Source organism: Podarcis filfolensis (genome assembly GCF_964270895.1).
Source record: "Podarcis filfolensis genome assembly, chromosome: 12".
Classification (NCBI taxonomy): domain Eukaryota; kingdom Metazoa; phylum Chordata; class Lepidosauria; order Squamata; family Lacertidae; genus Podarcis; species Podarcis filfolensis.
Window position 1 is genome coordinate 35330630 of NC_139614.1, and position 27537 is coordinate 35358166.

Here is a 27537-nt window from a genome sequence, read left to right on the forward strand (position 1 = left end):
GCAAATATAAACCACATGACTTTTCATGTGAAATGAATGTTAATGAATTTGAAATTTCATATTAAAAATGTTAATACAATTGGAAAAATATTAGTTTTTGAATAATTAAAAATACTAGTTTCAGCTCTAATCTAGGCACTGTAGAACACAAAGTAGATTTTTCCTTCTTTTTTAGTTTTCAATTGTTTTCAAATTTATCGTGAATCAGCATTTTTTCTCTGTAGCTCAGAGGTAGACTATATGCTCTGCATATAGAAGGTCCCAGACTCAATCTCTGACATCTGCAGGTAGGGTTGGGAAAGGCTCTTATCTGAACCTTGGAGAGATATCACCAATCTAGGGCAGCCTTACGTCCAGATTTTCCCAGACATTACAAGGATTTCAAAGGCAGAATTGATGTCCGGGGGGGAATTTCAGAAATTGTGTATGTGTGTGTGTGGGAGGGGTGTTTTTGTTTTTTAAAAAATGCTCAACAGCTTTCAGGATGTCCTGGTTTTTGCCTTTTGAAATATGGCAACCCTAACCAAGCAAATGTGTTGGACCAAGTGTTGGCTTTCTCTTTGAAAAGGCAGATTCCCTTGGGAGGTGGTGGACTATCCTTCGTTGGAGGTTTTTTTTTAAGCAGAGGTTGACTGGCCATCTGTCATGGATGCTTTAGCTGAGGTTCCTGCATTGCAGGGGATTGGATTAGAGGACCCTTGGCTCCCTTCCAATTCTAAGATTCTATGATTGACTTAGAGCAATAGTTTATGCCACTAATTTATAATGACTGATTCACATATGCAAGTTGTCTCTTGTTACTATAGTCAAAGAATGATGGAAACAAGTATATATGAGCTGAATAATAAGATATCAGATATGTGAAATTGCTGTGGTGTGTCACATCTGCAAGATATGGCTTCTGTGGAAATGCTGTTCACTCTTTAAATTAGCGATTTCCCACTCCAGGTACTGTTCTTTTTCAAGAACCCTTGAGAATCTGTTCTAGGCCTGCTCACCCTAATTTGCTTCTCTCCAGATAATTGGTGTTGCATCTGGCTCCTTCCTATCACAAAACTTCGGCAATTTCCCATATGCCTAGGTTTAAGCCTCTCCAGTGTATCCCCCACCCGCCTGCAGTCTTCAACAATCTTCCTTGTTGCTTCTTTCAGTTTAATTCTTAGCTTCTGTTGCTGCATGACAAGTTTCAGCTCAAGGCCTATATTATTTTCTATTAATATGTTCTCTTGTCCTGTGTTTTTAGCCTAGCTCTGGTGTTGTTTTTATAAGTTAAAATTAATTGACATGAGATTCGGAGGGGTTTATTTATCGCACAGGCATCCCTGTCACTTACATTCTGGGCCCCCACATGCATGATCGGAAACCCATAAAGTGAGGAGCACCCTCTAAAAAAGCCTTCAAATGCCTTTCCCCCTACTCATCTCCAGCTTTCTTTCCACTCTCATGCCAATCCAGACAAAAATATCTAGGGCTGAAGCTCTGGGGTTGGCTGGAAGCTGGAGGGTGCATGGGAAAGCAGCTGCAGTGGATGCTGCTGCTTCTACACTACCCCACATGTCAGCTGTTAGGCAGGTAGCCTGAGCAGCCAAAACAAAGACCTGCTGCACCTCAGGTCTCTTCAGGGCTTCCTCCTCCCTCACTGATGTCGTCTTCAGCCTCCTAGGTGGGTCTCCTTGTGAGCCACGAAGACTCTCCAGCTCTCTCCTGCCATTTCCAGGTTTGAATTAAATTATTAAATTATTTCCCGGCCTCGCACATATAGGTGGTCAAACGCGAGTTGATTGCACTTAAGGTGGGGGGGCGGCGCCTGTATCTTACATGGTGGCTTTTTCAGTATAATTGCATAATCCAAAATGGTTAAAACTCTGCTACCAACAATTATTGAAATACTGTCAGACCTTGCCAAGAACATGGAAGCAAACTCTTGTTGATGTTCAGAAACTGAATCTGCTTTCTGCTTGAGTTTTAGCTCAGTAAAGTCTGGAAGCTTCCCTGAGCTTGGTAAAACAAGGGATTGCGCTGTCCCTTTGCTTCTGTTAGCAGAACTGAGAGGAAAGCATTTTTCTGCCCATTCTCTCCCCGCCTCCACAGCCCCCATAGCCTCAATTTGCTCCAGAGAGTTGGGGGCCCTTCTGGAGCAGATTTACTGGGCCGGGGGTGTGAGGCTGCAAGAGGGAGGAGGAATAACTGAAAAATGATTTTTTCCGAGATCTGCTAATGGAAGCTTTACCATCAGCTAAATGACACTGTTGAATACAACCCAGAAAATTTGCTCTGAATTGTGATTAGTTTATAGAACATGCATTAAACATTTGCCTTTTGCATATCTGTTTGACAAAAAGCTTTATTTTATTCAACCTGCAAATTTTGACATCAAAACAAAAACTTTGAAAAAGCAATCCTATTCTTTTAGCACTATCAAGAAAAATAGAAAAGTGAGTCCTACTGCTCAAGGGCATGTTCATCTTGTAGTAGTGTAGAAGAAAGTTAGTACCTCAAGGACTGCCTCTCCCCATATGAACCAAATCTGACCCTGAAATCACCAACTGAGGCCCTTCGTCATGTGCCTCCTCCACAAAAGGTCCAGAGGGTGGCAACACAAGTACAGTTGTACCTCGGCTTCCGAACACCTTGGGAGTCAAGCTTTCCGGCTCCTGAACGATTGAAAACTGGAAGTGTTCTAGTTTTCGAACTTCTTTTGGAAGCCAGACGTCCAATGAGACTTCTGCTATTGTTTCTGGCAAGCCTATGCAATCAGAAACCCATCGGAAGCTGCGCCTTGGTTTCCAAATGTTTCGGAAGTCAAACGGACTTCCGGAACAGATTCCGTTTGACTTCCGAGGTACAGGCCATTTTTGCAGTGGCTTCCCGTTTGTAGAATGCTCTCCCCAGGGAGGCTCGTCTTGCACCTTCATTACCTATCTTTTGCACCGTTACATATCTTTTGCGTCAGGCAAAAACCTTCTTCTCCCAGGCCTTTGGCTAATTAAATAATCTATGGTATTTTAAAATGTGTGTGTGCTGGGGTTGCTGTTTTCGCTTTTTACTATGTTATGCATTTTTTATGTTTTTATATTGTGAACCACCCTGTGGTCTTTAGATGAAGAGTGATATATAAATGTAATTAATTAATTAAAATAATAAAGTGTGGTCCTTATTGACTTTCCACGAGACAGGCCTCTCTATGTTTCATTCCTCTGTGATATAGATTGTTGTTCAAAGCAGTTAGCATGCACAACGAGCTCATCTTTTCTGTGTGTACTTAGAGATGGCAAATGACACATTGATTCTTTCATATCAGTAAAATTAAAGTAGAATGCCTTGGAGAAGAGAAAAAAAGTAATACGACTACATTGGCTACTCAGTGCTTAGCCATGTAGCCCAGAGGGGACAATGTTTGCAACTGTAAGGATTACAAGAAAATGGCTCAAATAAGTTTGGAATATTCTTATAGATCTATTATAAACATCCCATTACTAACCCTGATTTATTTCTGAAGCAATTCTCATTTCAAATGATTTATTGATCATTTCTCTTTTCTTCTTTTTTTCTGGCTTCACCAGTTGTCAAAATTAATTTATAGTAGAGCAATGCACAGTATTCATTGTCAAGAAGCTTGTGAAGTTGGAAAGAAAAAGGGAAATGCTATTCTTCTCAGGTTGTATCCATGGTGGCCTTGCATTAGTGCTTCTGCTTCCATAAGATGGGGGGGGGGATGAGGACAACCCAATTTTTGCCATGCCACTGTTTACTGTGGCCTTTACTGCGGTGTCCCATGTTGTTCTCTAGGTCCCCCAATTCTTTAAAGTTGCTTGCTGTGTGGCATGGGGGGACTGTGGTGGGTAAGGAGTTCAGAAAAAAAGTTGATGTGTGTAAAAGTCCATTCTGCTGATGCAAAGCAGCCATTAGCGAACCCTCCAAGTGTCCCTATTTTCCAGGGACATCCCTGTTTTAGAGAAGCTGTCCTGGTTTCTGATTTGATCCCGGAATGTCCCTTTCCCCTTAGGATGTCCCTATTTTCATTGGAGAAATGTTGGAGGGTATGGAGTTATCTGGTCCCCAAGCTGTCTGAAGGCAATCTTGTATACAGAAGGGTTTTTTAAAATGTTTAATGCATTAGATAGTGGTGCCATTCAAGTCAAACTTCAGGGCATTGGTCTCAGGCTCAGCAGTCTGGGAGTGGGTGTCTAAATGTCTGCCAAAGATAGCAAGAAATGGTGAGGGCAGCAAATAGTCCCAGTTTCAACACTTAGTGTGGGAATACTGAGTCTAATGCCAACGGCTGCAATATCCCCCCTCCCCTTTTAAAATCTTTGTACAGTGGTACCTCGGGTTACATAACGCTTCAGGTTACAGACTCTGCTAACCCAGAAATATTACCTCGGGTTAAGAACTTTGCTTCAGGATGAGAACAGAAATCGTGCAGCAGCGGCGCGGCAGCAGCAGGAGGCCCCATTAGCTAAAGTGGTGCTTCAGGTTAAGAACAGTTTCAGGTTAAGAACGGACCTCTGGAACGAATTAAGTACTGAAGCCGAGGTACCACTGTATAATGGTCTGGCAGTTGTGTGCTGTGCAGTGAAGCTCCAGCTACACCTGCCATTTTCATTTCCCCTGAAATGCCTCTGGGCCCCATAGGGGCAAGCTACACATTACATCCAAATGCATATACCAAAGTCTTGGCTTTTTAAAAAATGAAAAGCCGGTCATGGGATGTTGCAGTGTTGAGTGGAGGAACGGTGGAAGTGAAGGTGATTCTTAGCCCTTTCCATGTAGCTTTATTTCCACTCAAAAACAATTCAATAAATTAATATTATTTTTCTTCACACTACGTTCTTTTCAGAAAGGGGGAAAGCAAGTTTCTTCAATTCCTCCCTGTCAAGTTGTGCTGCTCCTAATAACTCTAAAGAGCTGGGTTCTTCCCTTGTTGCTGCACTTTCCCCCCATGAACATTCATGTTTATAGATCTATGTATGTCTATTTCTCAAGTGCATGACCTAAACATATCCAGAATATTATTTGATTTTGTTAAGAAGCAGTGCTACTTAGTTGTATTCAAAGGTCTCATCCATGCTTCCCCCCTGAGCCCAATAGCTTTTTCCATTGTTCCTAGGCTGTGCCTTGTGAAAAACTGATTTACCTGATGGGTTGGATCTTAACTGTTCTTACTTGTGGAGTTGAAAAATCGAAAGAGAGATTTTGAGTGACCAAGCTTCAATTCAGTGTAGCCATCATAATGATTTTGTATGTAGGAATCTCAACTTTTATTCTTAAAGTTTTGATCTTGCTCTTAGCAGATACTTCACTGTGTAAGGAGAGAGTCCATGCTTGTGAAGTCAAGACCCAAGTTCCAGATCAAGAGCACTTCAGTAATCCTTCCGGCATCCCTTTCAATGGCACACATGGAGGATTCTGCTGTAAGATTTATTGAATATAACTTTATTATAATTAATTTATAAAACTGTCTCTTCAAAATAACACTCAGTCTACACTATTTTTATTACATGGTCATATGCTGCTGAACTGATAGGGACCACCTCTGTAAACAGCACCTGTAAACTTACACAGGGGTTACGTTCCAGGGTTCACGCCTAAAGCCAAAATCGTGTATAGCCAAAACCATTGCATTCAGTGGCGGATGGGATTACCAAAGCCATTTTTGCCAGAACCCTGCCCCCTTTCTGCCCCCTTTTAATTTAATTTTTTTTGCCAAAGAGCTTATATGGTAGATAGACTACAACCAGTCTTTATTGAGCATTTATTCTGATTATTTTAAGAGGCAATTATATAACAACAAGCTTTCATCCTGATTTGCTTGTGGGGTGTTTTCTTTTCCTCCCACTAATGATTTGCTCATCCCACACATTGCAATGCATTTTATCCTACCTTTCCAAAATGTAAAAGCTCAATTTTTTTAGAAGTGCATTTGTTGTGCTGGGGCAACAGACTTTAATTGTGCAATTCCAAAATTCTGGTATGTGCTTGAATCCCTCCCGCAACATATTGACAGATTGCGGGCACCCTGAATATTTTCTTTATGTTGGAGCCCAAAGAAAGGGAATATGAGGAACTGGAGGAACAATGATCTCCCAATAATGAAAGTAATGTGAGATTCAATTAGCTTAAAGGGGAGTAACACATTGTTCTTTCATTCAGTTCAACAGAACTGCAGTTTTAAGATTCACGTGTGTGACTGGAATTCTGATGCATCTGCAGAACATGTTTCCTGGGTTCCTGTGAAAGAATTAGATGATCGTGGCTTAAAATCTGTTCTTCTGAAAGATAGAAGCAATGACAGCAATGGTAATAAAAATGAATTAAATATGCATTTGTCAGCTGATGTGAAACCTGTGGTAATCATTTTTTATATATAAAGAAGAACCTTCATGAATATAGAATGAAAAACTGCAGATAAAAATAAGACATTTCAATGAAAGGAACATATTCAGAGTATGAGGTATGATAGTCAAGACTCCCCCTTGTTCAGTTTCCACTTTTTGTTTGCTCATTGGTCAATTGTAATTAATTTTTATTATACTTCCTCTTGTCTTTGAAAGGTACTTTACCTTTACCCTGCCCTCCAGTGAAGCTTGGCAGCAGGTGATGGAGGGCAGGTGGTATGAATTCTGAGCAGGGATGCTCCCATAGTTGAGTACCCCTTCCTTAAATTCTTATCCCATTCCTAGGTTGCAACTTCTGTTACTCTTTCCAGCTGGAGAGGAATCTAGGGAGACCCTCTGCTCTTTAGAAGAGCTGCAGCAGTGGCTGCCCAGCCTTGGCTGTGAAAAGGATATGTGAGTGAGTTTGCTTTCCATACATGTTGCCTGCAGATCCATTGTAGGGAATTGTCTTGGCCCCAGACCAAATCCTTTGTGTGGGATTCTTCTCCCTTCCTCCTTAGATTAATAGTGTAGTGTTGTTGAAGGCTTGTTGAAGAAGGGAGGGCCTAAATGTGGAGAGAGAAGTGAATTAGCCTCATGTTATTTGCTTCCTTCACTTGTGTCCATGATCTCTATATTTTTAGGAGCTAATATGTTTTTGCATCCTTATCTAGAAAGTAGTACTGTCAGGCGCTGGTGGTGGTTGCTTGTGAGTAACCAGGCAGGACTCCGACCTGTCTTTTACAGGTTTTATTGGTGCAAACTATGTACAGTGCAGAAACCCAGTGTTCATGTCTGTCTCAGTCACTTGCAGATTCCGGGAGTGCCCCTTTCCTGTTTCTCCCCCAGCATAAGAACTTGGACACCCCAAATCTCCACCTCCCCTCCTTACGTTTCAAACTTCTCCACAAGCAGGGCGACGGAAGCGGCGTGTTTGCCTCCTGGCCGGCTGGGCTAGGTGAGGTGCTTTTGCTCTCAGAGGCATCTTCGAGCCTTCCCTTCACTCGGCTATCCCCTTCCCCCTGTGCTCCACTGGAGGTGTGGCTTTCTCCACTGCCGGAGGAGGAGCTGCTTCTCAGAAGCTTCAGAGGCTCTCGGTATTCCCCTGCCTCCCTCCCCCATTCCGATGGCTGTCCCCTGACGGGTACCATTATTAAAATAAACAGAACTAAGAGTCACAGCAGATCGCTAGAACATATTCTTGGCACAGAGAAGACCCTATACTCTTATCTGTGGTTTCTCTGTTGCCGTCAGTCAGAGTAGGCCATGCTGAGCTATTCAGATTCAACTGTCACATTTAGTGTAGGGCAGCTTTATATGTTCATATATAGTTCAGTGTTTCATCTTAAAATAACTGCTGAAGCACTTTAAGGTCAGAAACGTATAAGATGCATAGAAACATCATAATTTCTGGAATGTACTCCAAGGTTTCAGTTGGTTCAGTCTCACTCATGATAGCTCAGACACCAAGCATTTCTTTTCCTTCTATTTATTCCGAGGATAAATGGATAGCAGAGATCAGCTTTATAGCTCAAGCACAAAAAACAAAACAAAAACCTCTCAATGTCACATACCACTCTCAAAGGCGGCTTGCTAAGGTTGAGATTTGCAAAGAAAATGTTTTCTTTTCTAATTTTGTTCAAGCCCCCTCCCACATAGATAGTGAGCATAAAATTAAATCATGAAGACGACTGGAGAACAGTATTCATGAAACAAAATTGATTATAGAATATTTGCGAGTCTTTTAATGTACTCATACATATAATAAACTTCTCTTCCTGACCTTGACTGATATTTTTCTAGCTGTGTGATTTCTATTTTCTGTGTTATTAAACTCTTGAGTTTTATGGCACTTGCGCTAGTTGGAACTTTATTGAAATGGATGAGCTTTGCATCAAAGGAGTCCTTGGACTAAAGAACAGAATGCTGGCCGCTAGTTTAATTGTCCTAACGTTAAGAGATCTATTACCTGTTTGTTTATAGCATTTTCAGTATTGTTGTTTTCCTGCTGTTATAATTGGTATCTTTACTGGATTTTTCTTTCCTATTAGCTGTTTGCAAATATAGTGGACAATTATAGAGTTTTACAATAAGCACATCATTTTAGCAACTGTAATGGTTATATGGGGTTGCTCGTGCGTAAGCTGCCGCCACTCCTGGCTAGGTTGCCTGGTTAAACCTTTTCCTGGCTGGACAGCCCTTCACTTTGTGGCTGTTCAGTCGCTAGCAGAATCCGTCAGTGGGCGTTTCTTGAACTTCTTCCAGCAAAGAAGTTCTTTGACGCCAAGTCTACGCCTACTTTCCCTGCGCGGAAGTCTTCTGCGCAGGGTGGGTGTGGGTAGCAGAGGACCTGTGCTCTCCCCGCTGGTCTCCGGCGAAGAGTCCTGGAGCCCCCTCTCCGATTCCCCCATCCGCCCCCCTTTATCCCTGGTGTTACGCTGATTTCCTTCCCCAGCCGATGAGTTCCCCCTCTCCCTGCTGGTCCCTTCTCCGGCATCGCTTGGGAGCCTTGCCTCCACTTCCGGCTCCGATGTCAGTTCCCTGACAGCAACATATAGAATTATGTAGGAAAAATCTTAATCACCCAACAGAGAGTATCTTCTGGTTTAGTGTTGTATTTAGCAAATATTTTCTTTCTTTTGCACTGTAAAAACATAAACAAAAAACAAAGTCCAGCTATTTAAGATTATTCGAGCGTTGCAGATTAGACTGCATTCCCCAAATCTAAGTTGGTGAAATATATACATTGTTTTTTCTGCCTTCTCCATAAGTGATTAGATTAAACTCACTGCTCATTGATAGTTCAGAACATGTAACATGAGTTGGTATGAAAATTAGAAATGTTTAATTCCTTGCATCTGAATGTACAACCTTAGAGCAAAACTCTATCAAACACAAGCCACTTTAGGGCGTTGCTTTAAAATCCGAAAGTGTAACAAAGGAATAAATGTATTTCTATTTACCAGTGAAAGTCTATGCAGCATTTTCACATGGCTGTACAGGGCGCTGATATTAAAATTTGTCCATAGCCCTGTTCACACATCTCCCTCTATGTGATTTTAATCATACGAAGGGAAAGAGCTAAACCACGCCACTGTCCCCATCTCTCCCAGCCTATCCCACAGTCTATGCCAGGGGTTGCTTACCTGATACCTGCAAGTACAGTAACATCCACTAGTGCTTCTTATGGCACTCATGAATTGTCTCAGTAAATAAATACCCTCTCAAATATCTGCAGTGCATGCTTGCTGTTCCTGCTCAGTTCCTGTTTACACTGGCTTGACTTACCCTACATTAAACAAGGCCCCTTAAACATGCACACATTTCATTGGGTGCCAGGATTTGACAATAATGTCAAAAAATACCCAATTAATGCAGATTACATAATATTAATGACAAATGTTTCTGGGAGCTGTTTCATTGATTATTTATTACATTTTGATCCCACCTTTCATCTAAGTGAGTTTAGGGCAGTGTACATGACTCCCTGTGAGATAGATTATGTTGAAAGGAGGTGAGCTTTGAACCTGAGTCTGCTCTGTCTCACTCTAGCAGTCTAATCATTCATTCATCTTCCTTCCTTCAATTTAATTGTATGGCACTTTTATACACACACACACACAAAATGCTCAAAGCAGCTTGCAGCAAAACAGGGATGTGTTTCAAAGAAACACTACGGAAACAATTTCATAATAACTTAGCGAAACAAAAATATAATAACATCCAAAAAAACTGCATTTCAATACTATAAATATGACAAGATTACTTAAACAAAAATAACAAGGGAGTTTCATAGTTTCACCTTGGTCCTTTTCCATGATGTTTCTCACAGTCCCTCATAATGCTTCCAAAGACAAAGAGTGGGATAATCAACCAGTCTTTACTAGCCAATACAAATATTTGTTTATATTCAGTGGAGGTTAGCATAAGCCCTGGTTTGCAGGATTTGAGAAGATTCTCTCTTTGCCTCCTTTTAAATGAACAGATTTCCTAATCCAGTACATCTAATCATGAATCTCTTCACATGGAAAGTTCTGAGAAGCACTCATGTGAAAATCATTTTGGGGCAAAAGGTATTTCCATAAGCCTAGGGAATTCCCAAGTGATAAGGCAAATCCATGTTCTGAGCCCCTTACGTTCACCCACTGTAGGGACCTCTCACCATGTGAAAGCATTTCTCAGTGGCCGCCTGAGTGCTGCAACATGTTAAGTGCTCTGTTGTGAGTACACCTACAAAATCTGGCTCATGTTATCTTGCCTAGAATGTTACCCTTTGGACATGCAAGCTGGGCTATCATAGCATTCATTCATCAAAGACTGACCTGTAAACTTAGTCTTTTTAAAGTGGTAATTATTGTCAAGGGAAAGTTTACTGACAGCTCCAAAATGAGATGCAAGGCCCTGTGCCTAGTGAGCTTCAAGGATATAGCCGTCTCAAAGCATAACTCTCTAACAAGGGCTTTTGATACACAGATGCATACAAATGAGTGAGATTAGAAAACCTGCTTGAATAAAATCTAATCTTTTCTCCTAGATACAATCTTTGAGCTATTTGATCTCAAGTTTCTAAAAAAGGAAATTGAAATAGTGCGGGGGGGGGGGGAACCCTATTAAAACCCATGCCATATTAATGTCAACCTATGCCCTGAGTGCAGAGGAACTTACTACTATCATTGAATATTTGTGTTTATTCAGGAACTACTATTTTGTCTTAGGCTGCAGTCTTGTGCACATTTACCTGGGATTAAGGTATCTGAACTCAATAGGACTGACTTCTGAATACACATACAAAGTATTGTGCTGTTAATTTGTTGCTGTGCATAGTCTTTGCTAGACAATGCAATTATCTGTTTATATCCACTGAAGTTGGTGTTAAGATTAGAGTAAAAAGGTAAAGAGACTTCTGACCGTTGAGTCCAGTCACGGACGACTCTGAGGTTGTGGCGCTCATCTCGCTTTACTGGCCGAGGGAGCCGGCGTTTGTCTGCAGACAGCTTCCGGGTCATGTGGCCAGCATGACTAAGCTGCTTCTGGCGAACCAGAGCAGTGCCATCTAACTTATTTGCAGTACCTAAGAAAATTCTTTCCTTGCATAATGGTCAAACTACATATAGGAGCTTTAAGGGAAAATAGCAGCTGGGAAGGGGGGAGTGTTGGCAGGGCATTGGTGTAGAGCCCTAACCCAGATTGGGAGAACATGGTGCATCGGAGCATAGCAACTGCCTTTCCTTCCAATACAAATGGCCATTTAAGCACACTACCTGCTCTGCCCCCCAAATAACCTAACATGTAGTTCAGCCTTTAAAGAACTCTCATTCTAAGAGCCTCATTTTAAATGTAATGGATCAGCTGATCTGTTACCGTGATCATATCGTTTTTTTCTACCATGGCAGCATGGTTATACACCAGCATGGATAGCAACTCGTAATCATTTAGCCTGAGGTCTCATATTGCAATGTGCTGCAATCACACAATGGGAAGTTAATATCTAGAAGCCAGTCTGCATGGTGAGAATAATTTTACTGCACACCTGCTTTCCCCATTTTCATTTGGTAGCAGGTATATGGTAAAAGTACCCTTGCTATATTGCCAGATAGTAAAAATAAGCAGATTCCCATATACCTACATGGACAATACTGTTATGAGTGCTAGACATTTCTAAATTCCTGGAGTCAGTAAGTGTTAGAATTTAATCAGACCCATGTGTAGTAAGTTGTGTAATAGACACTTCTAATCCCCTGGAATCCACAAGTGTCAAAAGCTGATTAAGCCAGACTAAGTTTCCTAAGTGCGGTGATAGTCTGGGAGATGAGCCATTAAGAAAACAGAGGGCGAAAGGGGCTCGGTGTGAGACAGCAAATGAGTCGGGCCCCTCTTCCTCAACAGATAAAGCTGGAGCTTAGAGAGTTAGGAGTTATGTGACTGAGAAACAAAGCAGCAGAGTGTGATGTTTGATGTCTGTTTGGATCCAAGGTCATGCCTATGGCAGAAGCAAGACTCTCTTGGGGTGTTGATGCTAGGAACACCTTCATCGTAGGCTCAGGTTGTATATTTGTGGAAATAAATCATATATCATAAAGACACCACAGTCTTCACTGTGGCTCATTTCCAAAAGGAAACATGGACCCCGGGTAAGCACCTGAAATCCCTGGAATATTGCACTTCTCAGAGACTGGGGTGATGCACAACAATATGTTGAACGCTAATATAGAACATGGTCAGTTGTAGCTACCCAATATTTTCTTTTGTACAATGTTCTGAATCACATGTTGGTGTGCTGCTAGTGGCCCTGGTTCTACAACCTGGGCAGTAGGCATAGGGCAGCCTTGTGCCCTACTTTACAGAGGACAGCCCACTATTTGAAGAGCTGTTTGTAATTTAGCATATGCAAACCCGTAGCCTCTTTCTTCGGGGGGCTGGTACTGCATGAATGGCCACCCTAAATTGTCATGAAGGAAAAAGAAAGAAATATGCAGCACAGAGGGTCTGTGGTTTACACAAGAACAACCACTCTTGGAGCTTAAGCCCTAATAATGAGAAACCATAGCATCTCAAAATTCATATCAACAAACTTTGAATCTCCAGTAGCAGGAAGCTGTGAAAATGTTCCCATCCTGACACTGATTGTCCTGTAGATAAGAAGACCCCTGAACTTCTGTTTGAACCAGGGTTAAGTGAAGAAGAGGTCAGCGAGCCACATGGTCAAAAATGCCAGAAAGCCAGTGATACTACTGCCTTAAAATTTTCCTGCCTTGCCAATCAACTCACATTAGCATCGCCGTCCGGTGTACTTTAGTGCCAAGGTCAAATTAAATGACTTGATGCACAGCAGATCAGCAGGAAAAAGAGAAATGCCTGACCTCATTTTAGAATTTGCCATTGCCCCATTTGGCTACAGGGCCATCTTTTCTGTTTGATAGAAATTGTTCTGAGAACAAGCTCTATATTTCCCATCCATAATGATATTCACAGAAGCTGAAGGGTGAAGTGTTAGAAGATTTTAACTATCAGCTTCTGAAAATAGCCGGATAGTCCAATGATTCAAGAATAAGAAGTGATCATATATTTTTAAAAGAACAGATGTCTGCTCTTTTTATTTCAGGTAGTTAAAGGAGAATATGAAGGACACAAGTCATTCTCTTAGGCCTCCATAGAAATGCTGTTATCAGGAGCAAAAGGTCAAAAAGATCTGAAATTACAGCTTTAGCTGTAAACCCATGTGCTTCTGCAACTTGGTTGCACAATATGCCTTGCTATGAAACTACTGCAGGGGTCTTACACTGATTAGATCTCACCTCCTTTGGTACTTTCTTCAGAAAAACAGCTTTTTAAAAGCTGAAAACATTTTATTTTGATAATATTTCTTTATATTTCCAGCATAAATCATATGTGGAAACTCATAGAGAATGGAAGCAGATTGCTCCATATTAGGAGGGTGGAAGGACCTGAGGACTTCTTCAAATGAAAGCTACAATGGAAACAACACAGTGGCCGCTGGGCAGACGCGATGCCTGTATAGCATTAAGTCTATGGCGGTGGTGGCTAATATGTGGCCCTCCCATTGTTGCTGAATGGCAATTCCAGTTATCCTTGATCATTGGTTGTACTGTCTGGTGTTCTACACTAGCAACATCTGGAAAGTCACACTTTAGCCATCTCTGGACCATGGCTGCCAGGATTTTTTCTGGTCTGATTTCAAAGTTGCTGCTGGTGTTTAAAGCCATAAATGGCTTGAGACCTCAATACTTGAGGTAGTGCCATTCCTCACATACTCATACCTGGGCATTAAAATCTCTTGGGGGGGGCTCTCATTTGTGTTCCACCTTTAGTAGGGCATACATGTGGAGATGCTGGAGAAGGCCTTATCTGCTGTAGCACCCTGGCTGTGAAATAGCTTCATTTTGGCACCAAGCATTTTGGCAGCATGAACTACAGCTGCATTTGAGCTAACTATGTTGATTCTTACTGCTGAGCAATGGATGTTATGTTGGCTATAATTATTAATGAGTATTGATTTTTGTGGTTTTGTGTTGTCATTTTATGGATTGTAACCCATCTCTGAGATCATCTGATATAAGGTAGATTAGAAATAAGGTTACTATAAATTGTTATCATTGTTATCATCATCAATATTAAAGGAACCAATCATTAATTTTTGAAGAACTAATGGAGAGATTCTTTTTCAGGACGCTATAAGTGGGTCAACACATCATATGAAAGCCCAACTCTGAATGGCTCAATGTGTCATTGCTTTGGTGAAAACTGCCATATTTGGTTTCATTACACCATGGTGGATAACAGTGTTCTCAAAGCAGTACTTTATACCGATGCGGTGAGTAAAAAATTGTGGATATAATTCAGTTTCAGACAGAAAAACAGACTTCCTCTCTTGCAGCGCATGCCCAGTCTCCCTTCCTTTTTCATCCAGTTCTCCAGGAACAGGAACGAAGCTTTTATAGAAACCATTGAATAGTAGCACATTGTTTTAAATAAGTTCTTTGTGCATTTTTAGTAGGGAGGTATAATATACTAAGCTTCAGCAGAAAATCTGGAAAATGGAACATGTCTGCAGAAATAAATACTTTTTAAAAATAGGATTAATTGTTTTTGCAGGCTTCAGTGTTGTGTTTCCCTGAATTATTTCATACATTCTTTTTGAAATGGGAAAAACAACAACATTTGGGTTTTTGTTTTAATATTTGGGTTTTTTTTTAAAAAAATACAATTTCTTAATTTTACAGACTTTTACATTCACCAAACATATATCATACATTTAACATCAACTTCCTTTCCCCTCCCCTTTAATAGTTCGTTTTAGTTACCCTTTTCCACTGCATATTCTAATCAATCTGTATTCTTTCCTTTTTCAGTTTTGTATCAACTTTATACTGCTAAATTTACTCTAATCCTGCTAACGCCTTAATTTGTTTACAATAGTTTTTTTCCCTAATATTCTGCAAATCTTTTCTAATCTTCCTTAAAAACTCTTTCTTCCTAACCTCTTATTCTACTAGTTAATTTAGCCATTTCTGCATATTTCATCAATTTCATCCGCCAGGGAAAGGATATTTGTAGTCAGGACATAGATCTTATCCTTCTCCAGAAGAATCGAAAGAGAGGCAATGAAGAATACATTTGTCTACCACCTTCCTGCATTGCTTTTGTAGTAGCTTCACAAAGGAGCTGATAGCACACCATGCCATTTACTATATAGATCTTTCACACTGTATAGAGTACCTGCACATCATTGTCAGCTACTGTGAAGAATGATTCACAGGGACAGAGCACTGACCCAGAAAACAGGAGATGGACATTTCAATCCCATGCCAGGGGGAACTGTAGAATTCAGGCAAACTTGGGAGAGGCTGAAACTCCTTGGTAAATATCTGATTTACCTGTAAAAGATCTTTAGTTCAATCCTTGCACTTCCAGGCAGGACTGGAAAAGGTTCCTGTCTGAAATCATAGAGAGCTGCTGGCACTCAATGTAGACAATACAGAAGTAGATGGAATGTTGATCTGACTTGATACAGGGCACTTTTTTTTTGTTCTAATGAATATGTGGCACTAGTATGGAGGCTCGCCATGTGACATAGAAAATCCATGTCGTAGGTGATGTTACTTTCCCCTTGCAGAAGACCCACCATATGGATTTCCCTCCCAGCAACTTGCATGTGGGGCTGTAACATGTAAATTGACTCACAGAGTCAAAAGAAATCTGAATTCTATGGCATGGAGAAAAAGTGGTAGAAAAAGAGTAAATGATAGAAAAAAAGCTCACCAGCTAAATTATGTCTGTATGTTCAAAGGCAAAAAAGCACCATGGTTTTTTCTTTTTCTTCTTTAGCTAGCAGAAAGGGTTTGCAAGTCAAGTTAAGAGTTTCATTTCCACAGACAAACAAACAAAGCAAAAACAAATTAAGTGCTTTATGCCAGCAAGTCACATATGCTCAATGTATCCTGTGGCCTCAAAAGAATTCTATTAAAATTATTTCTTCTTCTTCTCCAAGTACTTAACCAAAATCATAGGTCAATTAGGCACAATTTTTGTAAATAAAGTAGGGACGAGATTAAAATACTTGGCACAGAGATTAAATCAATTAACTGAAAATAGGCATTGATATACATACTCAAATATAATTTTGACAGCATACATTATCAGATCTCAGACCTTTCTTTGCAGCAGCCTATTTACACTTTTTATGATTCAGTCATTATACTCTTTTCCCCAGTCAAAATACAATTGCTTTGTGGGTTCAGCTAGAGTTGCTATTAGCATTTATCCGTTATCCACCGTGTTTCTTGCTGTGGTTGCTTGCTGCCCTGCATTCGAGGTTGCTGTTGTTGTTTTAAGACCAAAATCTTGAGGTTAGGGGAATTAATGTAACCCCACAACCTATGGCACAGAGTTCTTGATGACAAATGAACCTTCAAAAAAGCAGCCAAAAATTGAGCCACAAAGGTACCAGGAACATTTTTTGAGGATGGAAACCAATGGAGCTGATGAACTGTAGGGCAGTGCTCAGAACATAGTGACACTTAGATGATCTATTACCAAATTACTTACTTTTTCTTCCTAGAAGGAGTGGAAAGTGTTTTCCAAGCCTTTGTGATGGGAACGGAGACAAAATTAGGCTTTCTGACCTGGAGGTATTATAACAAAGCAGGGGAGTTTTCACCTCTTGAATGGGGTTGAGCTTGACCCTTTCTGACTACTGAATAGCTTCATTCCACCCAATTAATTTTTTTCTAGAGTTTATGTGAAATGTGAAGTCACATTCCTAAGGAATTAGTCTATATACTACACAAACTAGCACCGTCCTTTGCTGCCTTAAGAGCAGCAAAGCCTTGAAAACTGTGACAGGTCTGATTTTTCAACCTGCAAATGAAACTTAAGAGAACAGTGACAAATTGAAGTAGCTGACAGGGCACAAAGAGAACTTGTTCTTTTCCATTCCATAATGGCAGCAATGCCACCAAGTAATGTGCAATATAATAAAACTTCTGGTTTTTGAACTGTAAGGAACTTTGACCCAAGAGCCTCAGAGTCCTGCGACCAAGACCAAGCCCAGTGTGCCATGGCACCATTGGCAATATAGTTTAGGCCCCAGAGAATATTTCCATTGTAGAAGAAAATTGGTGTGTACACCACCATCTTGTGATTGACAGGGAATCTGAACCCTCTGGATTGGCCAGGGCTGATATCATAGGAACCTTGCCCAGTGCCTTCTTTTTTCTTGCACTTTATGTTCCAGCTTAAGCGACCACCTCAGGAGACTCTATAGAATTATATATAACCTATGGCATATCCTAGAGGTGGCGCTGTAGTCTAAACCACTGAGCCTAGGGCTTGCTGATCGGAAGGTTGGCGGTTCGAATCCCCGTGACGGTGTGAGCTCCCGTTGCTCGGTCCCTGCTCCTGCCAACCTAGCAGTTTGAAAGCACGTCAAAGTGCAAGTGGATAAATAGGTACTGCTCCGGCGGGAAAGTAAATGGTGTTTCCGTGTGCTGCTCTGGTTCGCCAGAAGTGGCTTAGTCATGCTGGCCACATGACCTGGAAAAACTCTGCGGACAAACGTTGGCTCCCTCAGCCAGTAAAGCGAGATGAGCACCGCAACCCCAGAGTCATTCGCGACTGGACTTATCTGTCAGGGGTCCTTTAGCTTTTTTATGGCATATCCTGGTCCTGCCAAGAAACTCTTAGGTTTAGATATTTCTGTTTATGATTGATTTATGTAACTTCTTAGCCTCTTGTCTCATGCAACCCTGTAGTGAAATCACTTCTTATAAGATCCATATTTCTTCACCCTGGCCTGGAGGGAGGTACAGCTAGAACTGCTCTGGCTATTTTGGCTTCCATGGTCTTAGCTTCTTTTTGACCTATACAAAAGAAAAGATTAGGGCTTGTGTTTGGAGCACACAATGCAGTGTAAGGCACAGGAAAACAGATACTTCATCTCCTGGAAGTAAGTCACATTGCATTCAATGGGGCATGCTTCTGAGTAGAAATTCATAAGATTGTGCTGTTTTCTAAACAAAGTTTCATGAGCATTGGCAGAGTAGATTCCCATTAACCTTTTGTCTCATGTGGGGAAACCACCCCACATTTGTCTTTTTGTCTGCCTTGTAACTTTCCATTGCAGTTTATTTTACATTTACATAGATACCTCCTGATAATTGCTCAATTATTGTGCCTAATTACTGCAAATGCCTTGTCTTCCCTGGAGTCCGTGCAATCAGAGCAGTAAACACAGCAACGAAGTACAGAAAGCCGTGTTTCTCCAGGCAGCAGTGACAGGCTGATATGGTTCAGAAAGTTCGGCTAAGCCAGCCTTTTCCAAACTGCTGCCTTCCCCATGTTTTCGACAAAACATCCACTAGCCCCATCCAGCATAACTATGGTCAGGGATGATAGGGGTTGGAGTTCAACACATCTAGAGGGCATCAAACTGGGGGAAGGCTGAACTTAAGTGGTTTGACAGAAGCCATAGATAAAATGGATGCACATTTATAAATATGTATGTAAATTTATGAACATATATGTGTCTTATACCTGTCAGGGTGAACAAGTGGTGCTGTGGAGAGCCAGTGCACCAACTAACAATGAGTGGGTGAAAGCAGAAATACAGATACCAACAGATCTTAAAAAAACCAAGGTAAGAGAAAAACATTTAAGCATCCCCGCTTTGAAAGGTGATCCTAGGGGTGCTGCTGAATATATGGAGAATTCCATGTTCTGGGATTTTTCTTCTATGAACTAATGCATGCTTGCAGCTGGAAGAATATATTTCATGTAAGAGAACAGGAAGCACCCTGCAGGCAAAGTTATTTGGTCTACAACTTCCTTTTCAAGCATCTCAAGCAGTGGTGCAGCTAGGGCTGGACCTTGGCACCAAAGTCCAGGGCCTCCCAGCCCAAGGGAGCCCCAAATGAGTACCAAGAGAGTGGCCGATTGTGGAAGGAACAGCCAAGAGACCCCACATCAGCACTCAGGCTGGCATGGGCATGCACTGGGACTCATGCTGGTCTCCCTGCCGTCTTATCTTCTTCTTTTTAGAAACAAACAAACAGATTCCCCTGTTTTATAGCTGGGGTGGCTGTACAGGTAATCATTATTTTCAATAAATATTAATCATAAGTACCATAATTTATTATAATAATACTAATACTACTACTAATAATAATAAATGTTTACTTGCCAAGATATTATCCTTTTATACAGCAAAACAGTGCTTATTCCCAAGTCAATATGTTTAGCATCAGGGCAGCAGAAGCAAACCCCATTTCCCCCCTGTAGTCCTGCTGATACTATGATGTAAGCAAGTTTGAACTAAGAAACTAAATATGCTCAGTGTATTTCTAAAAAATAAAATAAGGGATAGTAAACTTCTTGGTTTTTTGCATATCAGGAATGGAATGGCAGGAGGGGGAAGAAGAGAAAGGTTGATGGTGTGTGCCACACAACTGCAGTAATACACAAGTCTGTCCAGAGGGGGGCCCATTGCAACCACTAAGTCCATGTTCTAAAATGATCTTCCTGTACCACTGACGCTCAAGTTTCCACCAAGTATTTGATGACTAGGCTGCAGGTTTCAGGAAAGAGGGAGGGAGCAGAACATGCATAGGTCCTGACAATCCAGTCCGTATCACTGGCCATACCTCACACAGAAGCCTGAGACAAATTCTGCCCATGGGCCACTGAGGACCTTTTTAACATGCCAGGAACAAAATTGCTGCCCTGCAAGAAAATAACTTTGTGTTGCAGTAAGCCTGTTACCATATCTAACTTAAAACTCTTCAGTCTTGTGTACTTCTTAAATTGTTTTATTCCATCTTTTCTCCAACGAGCTCTGGTGTATATGACATAGATGCTTATCCCCCTTTATTTCCTCTCGGCACCCCATGAGGTAGGTTTGGCCAAGAGATAGTGACTGGCGCCAAAACCACTCAGCGAATTTCATGCTCAGTGGGGATTTGAATCCTGTTCTCTCTGTCCTGCTTTAACACTCTAACCACCACACTGGTCTGGCTCTCGCTCCCAGAGCCTACCAAGTATAGAAATCACATGGAGTGTAACAAGAAGTGGACCTGTCAGCAGCAGCTCCAATTTATTTCACCTTTAAATTCAGCCAGCCAGTTGCTGCTAGGTGAGTGAGCCAGTGCTGTTGCAGGATTAAGCTTTCCATTAAAAGGGCAGAATGGAATTTCAGAAACTATGGGCACACCTGGCACTTTAAAACATGCTGCAGGAAAATTACCTCCTGGCAATTTCCTGCGTCAAATCAATTTCCAGCATAACAAAAACGGATTACTTTGTTTGTAATTCCTCACTTCCTTCCAACTTATTTTTAATAGTACTTTTTACTGAGTATATTGTACAGTACAATGTTCCTTCCTACTTTTCATCCACTTGTGAAATTCATGCCTTATTTGAATCCTAAAAGGATAATTATTTACAAACAATGTGGTTTTTTGCGCATATATATATATATGGTATATATTCTGAAATTGATTGAGCAACTATATTAACTGAACTGCTTAGGAGATAGACTAGTCTGTGCATTGTGGATATAGAGTTCAGAGAATAAAAGCAATGAAATATCTGACCCTGTCAAATACCATCCTTGATTCCTTTTTCTTTTCTTTTCTTTTCTTTTTTAAAGTGTTTTCCTTCTCTCTCCCCATAAGAGTTGCTGGACTGCAACTCAGAGACCCTGACAGCTACTTTAAAATATTCTAAGGTAGCAGGGGAATGTATAACTTTGGTTTGCAATATCATTTCCCCATTGGTCTATCAATGTAGGGACAGAGGAGAAATTTGATTTAGTACACATAGCATACATTAAAAGCCAAATCTATCAAATTCACAGTTTTTTAAACAATATGCAAATAGAAACACATCTATCCTTCAAAATTTGCACTTTTCTGAATGTGGTAATACAGATTGCCAACTAAGCAGCATTTTTTTAAAAAATGCATAAATTAGGGAAAGTGTGCATACAAATGAAGGTGTTGGTGAAAATAACATCCAAAAATGCATTATATTAGGGGAAATTGCTTGCAGAAATGTGTACATTAGTCAGAACTACATATATAATGTGTTTATTAGGAGAAATTCACACTAAGATGCAGGTGGATTTTCATGAGGATTTTGCTTACAAAGTGTGTTCTCCCTCATGGAGAGCACAGGTTGCGGGCAGGGCTGACAAGACACCTCACTGTTACTAGGCAAATGGTTTGGCCATCCTGTAAGCAGGGGTGGGCTGTTACTGGGGAAATTTAGATGTTGCCAATTAGTGATTGACAGCCCTATTTGTTAAATACAAGGCACGCAGCAACGGACGTCCTCTTTCGCTGCATGCTTCGGATCACCCGCCCTCCCTTCCCTAATGTTAGGCTGTTTGCTTGACCTTGCTATTGCCTGTCACGGGGTCGTCTGCTTTGGGGCAGGGGCCCGGTAGGAATTTTGCCATTTGGCTGATTAGTGTGTGCCACTTGGTTTTCGCCTACCGCGTAGCAAATCGTCACAACTTGTAAGGTTTGTGGTCAGGCATTGGTCTGGAATTGGTTGCTGGGGGGTATGGATTCAGCTGTGCCTGCCCCCCAAAATGCTGCTGCTGCTGCTGAAGGGTTTTACCGTTAAAGGAACTCAGGGGCTCCTCCATGCTTTTGTCCGAAACCCCCTGGCAAGGGGCTAGGGCCACGCAAGCCCCTGGGAGCATGCTGGGGAGAGGTGAGGCATGGTTCCCAGTCCCATCTCTCTCCCCAGGTGACTTACCCTTCCTGACTTCGCGGGGGGTGCGAATGTCAGAGCTGTCCCCGTGCGGGGGCAGTTAGTGCTACCAATGCCTAAGCAACCACTCACATTGCTGTATTTGAATAAAGTTGTGGCCAAAATTATGCCAAAAACCTTAAACAAAAATTAAGTGTCAATTGTGTTTTTCTTGGGGGGTGTCTTGGGGACCTCGACGCGCAATCACAAATTGTTGCAAAATGTGAAGAACTGAATATAAGGATTGAAAAATGAGAAACTGAGAGAACTGAAATGGACAGATCCTTCTACTCCTAATCTGTTGTCCTTGCCCAGCCTATCTTCTGTAGGTTGAACCAGAGCCTTGCAAGTGATGAGAGATGTCAAAGCTGACTGGTGAAGGCATGCCAGTATGCACCAGTGCTGTCTTCATTGTACTGGGCAGTGCAATGGGGCAGTCCTCAAAACCAACAATTTCAGTTGTGAACCATTAAAAATAAAATCAGGAAGCAGCATTGGCTGAAAAGGGCAACCAACAATGCTTACCTACAGTGGTACCTCTGGTTAAGAACTTAATTCATTCCAGAGATCTGTTCTTAACCTAAAACTGTTCTTAACCTGAGGTACCACTTTAGCTAATGGGGCCTCCTGCTGCCGCCGCGCGATTCTGTTCTCATCCTGAAGTAAAGTTCTTAACCCGAGGTACTACTTCCGGGTTAGCGGAGTCTGTAACTTGAAGTGTTTGTAACCTGAAGTGTCTGTAACCTGAGGTACCGCTGTATTTGGATAGTACTTGAGCTGGGATCTGCTCTGCAATTCACCTCAGTGTACTGTGACTTACTCTGGCCCTGTTGACACAATTATAACTAAGATTTAGGAAGGTAAAGTACCTTATTTCACATCTGTAGGGGTTAAAGGCCTATAGGAAGGCTCTGACTGAATTGTAGCGGGGAAGCAAAATGGATTATATACTGATCTCTTGTGAGCTTTCCAAAGAAGGAGATTTGTAAAGATAGGAAATCTGAGTACTTACCTCTCCATCCCTGCTAATGGCTTTGGTGTGTGTTAACTTGTCCTTTCTTTTTGCACCAGCTGTCATTCAGTTTGCTGTAATATTGAATATATTTCAACAGTTCATCATTTTAAAGGGCTCTTGAATTGATCCGCTTGTGTATATTACACAAGTGGAAATTATGTTAGAAAATGGAGTTACATGAGCCTGTTTGGCCTTTACGAAAGTGCAACCAAATCAATATATGCGTGTTTACCTGGAAGTTAGTCCCAGCGACTTCATGTGGATTTGTTCCTCATAAGCAGCCAACAATCTTAACAACTTTTAATTGAGCATTGATTGGAGCCCCTATGTGCCTTATACACATGAATGGGCATCATCTGCAGAAAGATGCTTCAGGGCTTCCCCTGGCCCTGAGCTCATTCAGCTTTTTCTGGCTCAGTATCTGACACCTGGGCAATAGGCATGGATATCCGCAGGGATAACCCCATATGGATAGACCTTTAGGTGTTAGGCTTTCAATGAGAACTAGAATTTTCCAGGATTGGGATTCCAGCTCATGTGGAAGGCACACAAATATTCATGCCTAATACATACACGTTAGACATGTAGCAAGGGGAAGCCAACAGACCACAGGAGCAGTCATTCAGCCCCATAGCTCCTTCATGTAATTCTTGCATGAAGGCGGCTTAGATTTCACATAGAAAAAAATTATACCGAATCCAGTTGGTTAACTGAAGCATAGGCTTGTTTCATACAGTATGCAAGCTATGGCATATACCACACATGTCCCATATCATGTACATACACTTTTAGCATTATTATGTAATGTTAGCACACTATCCTTTAATGGCTTGTGTGTGGATGTGCTGCTAGCATGCTCATGTCGCACAAAATTGGGCCTGTGTGCATAGAAAGTGCATTAAATGTGGTACATGTGTAATGACTTTATCGGTGGTTCATGTCCTACATTAATCAGGACAAATGTTAAAACAGGTTGCATGAAACACTGAGCAAATACATTGACCATGTTAATACCTCAGGTTCTATTTGTTCCTCTTTCCATTGAAATAATTCGGTAAATATAAAATAGTAACCATTCTTGCAGCTTCTTTTAGAAGGAACAGTCGAAAGCAACATGAGCACCATCTGCCTGCATCACTTTCATTTTGTGGGAAACACGACATCAGAATTGCCAGAGGTTTGTTCTTCTGAACGATTTGCTTGTGCCAATGGCCAATGGATTGACTGTAGTTTGGCCTGCGATTACCACCTGGACTGTTTGGATGGAAATGATGAAGATCCAGCAGCTTGTTGTAAGTTAAATCACCTGTTCCAAAGATGGTACAGTGCCAAAAGGACTAGTGAAAGCATTTACACTACAGAAGGGAATATTAGAAACAAACTATAATTTAGCAATAACCAGAGTTTCCCTGAGTTTGAATGTAACAGGAAACTCTGGTCATAGTTTAGTGTTACATCTGAATAAGACCAATGCATATTCAAGCCTAAACTAGTAAATTGAATGCAAGAACATTTCAGTGTTTTAGAACCACCATTGGGCTAATCCCTTCCTATGCAGATAGCCTGACTGCAATTATAACTGCTTTTCAGGTGTCATTCCTGGTTGTTTTTATCTTGAAAAAAGTATGGTTTTACAGCACTCATAAGGGCTTTTTATGTAAATGTACCAACTGAGTTATTAATTAGGAAACTTATCCCCTACTTTCAATTTTCAGTTTAAGATCTTCATATTGAATAAAGACTTTTGTGTTAAATTTATTGCTGCGGTTGGCAATAGATGTCTTAAAGTCTTCGCATAGTTTCCATTTTAAATAAACTTTTTGGATTTGAATGTGAAACCCCAATGGTTGCTTTATTAAGACAGATTAATTTAGATAATAATGCAGTAACATTTTTGTATCAGTTTCCCAACCACCCCCTTGACTCTATTTGTGTTTCTTTTTTCAATAGCAAATTACACTCTCTGTGACTTTGAGTCTGACCTTTGCGAATGGAAGACACTGAACACAAAGGATGTACAGTGGAAGATAATGAAAGCACAAACTTCTGGGGATTCCCTCCTTCCTGGAACAGATCATACAACTAGCAGCAATAAGGGTGAGTCATGCTACAGCATTTTTCTGAGCTTTCAAGCACATTGTATGTATATATGTAAAAATGCACATTTAAATATGCAGTTTGAGAGGATGTTTTAAAAATTCAGATTAATACAGGGATCAAACAGGACAAAATTATAGGTAAAAACCTGTGAAAGTAATGTGAACCAGAAATAAGACACATTCACTCATCCCTACTGTTGCTGTCACTGACTGATTTGCCATTAGGCACTGCCCAATGTGCTAATTATTACCAGCTCTAAGGTTAGTTCTTCTTTCACTGGGTAAAGGCAGACAGCTATTTGGGTCATGTAGAATGATAGTAGTCAATCCTAAATGCCCCTGAATCAATGAGATTTAGGTCCACCTAATCACAGAACCATAGCACTGGAAAGGACTCTGGCGTTCCATAATATTGGTCATTTTGGCATACCGTTAATAGGTAAGATGTAGATTTCTGTGGAAGCTTGCCAGCTAGGTTTTTTTTTTTTTTTTTTAGAGGAACAGTACCATTGTCATCTAAAATGCTCCATTCTAAAAACTCTCAAAGATGTTATCTCCTACATAGTGCATATCTGTAGTCGCTCAAATCCAAAGGCTGATAGTTTGACAGTCCTGATTAGATCTTTAATTAAGCTTCTCTCCTCCCACTAGCACAAATAACAATGTCAAGCCTGTGGGCTTCTTGAGAAAAAATACAGCTCATGCTTTGGGCTTCCATGATCTGTAAGACTGCTAAGATGCTTTAAAAGTACTAGCCTGTGCTGGCAGGTTGATGCGAGAAACTGAATAACATGCATAATGGATGATTCAATGTGGTTGAGAACAGATAATGTCCAAGTTGAGATGATTATATCTCACTATAATAAACTGAGATATGAATAAGCTTTTTGCCCATGCATGCAGCCTCTTCACTCCTTCCTTTGCAGCATGCGCAATCAAACCAGGAAGCCCCTAATTAATCATAGTTCTCTGTTTAATTTGGACCAGGAGCTTTTAGAGCAAGCCACAATATCCAACCAAATTTAAACCATGGTTTAATCTTCTTGTTCTGAATCTGGCTTGTTCTGAAGCTGATAACTAGTTACCTGGTTGGAATGAAATGGGAAACTACAATTAGTTAGAGCAGGGTGGTTCTTCCCAAAGTTGGGCAAATGAAATGCTGGGCTTTGGCAAGGATTTGGCTCTCACAGGGTCCTAGATTTTCTTCCCAAAGCCTAGTTAGCGCTTTCCCAGCTTTGGGAAGGAGGTGGGTGAGCTCTAGCACCCATCAGAGCCTCATGCCTCCTTACCAAAGCCCAACACCTCATCTTTAATAAATAAATGATCATTTTTCATGGAGTGGTTTCCTTTTTATCACAAAGCATTTAGTGTGTGTGACACACATACAAATGCCATGCATGTATAATTAGCTGCACATACAGTTAATTCAATGTATATGGGTAATTCAGTGCATTGCCACTGGCATCCGTCTGTCTCTGGAGTGAAGTCAAACTCTTGGAAGGATGCAGTGCCTACTGTGGTTGCAAAGACTGATACAGGAGACACATGTTTTGTTGCAGTTGGGGCAGATGAAGGCATCCAGTTGCGCTGCTATAGATGGAAACGCCGTGGTGCATACATGGCATACAAATCCTTTAACCGTGCAAATTATCATGTAGTGCTTCAATAAGGAAGAATTGCAGAACATGGGTGCCCATTTTTGGGCAACGGTTCCACACGATTTGAATAACTTTAAATTATTCTTTTTAAAGACAATTTTCTATTAATGGCATGCATTAAATCTCTCTAACACATTCAAGACCAAGTAGCACTGGTCTCATGTAGCTTTAAATCTGCAGTTCTCTTACAAGTGAAATAATTGAACCAAAATAATGTGCTATGGTCTAGTCAATTTCAGCACCACATGGGACCAAGAGAAACAGTTGTAAATGAGGGGGAAAGGCGTTTTCATTACAATGAGTTTCATCTCTTCCTCCTGATAACTTTCAAAGTTATCAAGCTATTGTTGCTTGTTCAGGACTAGAGCTTCATTAGCGGTATATATGCACTAGTTGTAATGCAGAATTTGCTTTGTTTGCTCAATTTAATTGATCGTCTGTGCACTACATTAATTCCAAACATAGTTTGCAGCACTGTATAGGGCAATGGAAACATACTTTTGCCTTCCCAGATGAGACCTTATGTACTCTGCTGTTTTCTAGCTCTGAAAACAAGCCTTGTGCTAATAGTGGGAGAAGGGTGAAAAGGGAGCAGAGGGGCCTTCAGCATCAATCAG

The 27537-nt window shown here is 41.0% G+C and overlaps 1 protein-coding gene across 3 annotated transcripts in view; it reads left to right on the forward strand.

Moving 5' to 3' along the window:
• MALRD1 (MAM and LDL receptor class A domain containing 1) overlaps nucleotides 1-27537 on the forward strand; it is a 221905-nt gene that overhangs the window by 14995 nt on the left and 179373 nt on the right. For all 3 annotated transcript variants that reach the window (XM_083579135.1, XM_083579137.1, XM_083579136.1), the window contains 6 exons: nucleotides 5292-5414; nucleotides 6154-6300; nucleotides 14564-14709; nucleotides 18937-19032; nucleotides 24248-24455; nucleotides 25114-25260. In XM_083579135.1, coding sequence (XP_083435261.1) covers nucleotides 5292-5414; nucleotides 6154-6300; nucleotides 14564-14709; nucleotides 18937-19032; nucleotides 24248-24455; nucleotides 25114-25260 — 867 coding nt within the window. The remainder of the gene's footprint in view (nucleotides 1-5291; nucleotides 5415-6153; nucleotides 6301-14563; nucleotides 14710-18936; nucleotides 19033-24247; nucleotides 24456-25113; nucleotides 25261-27537) is intronic.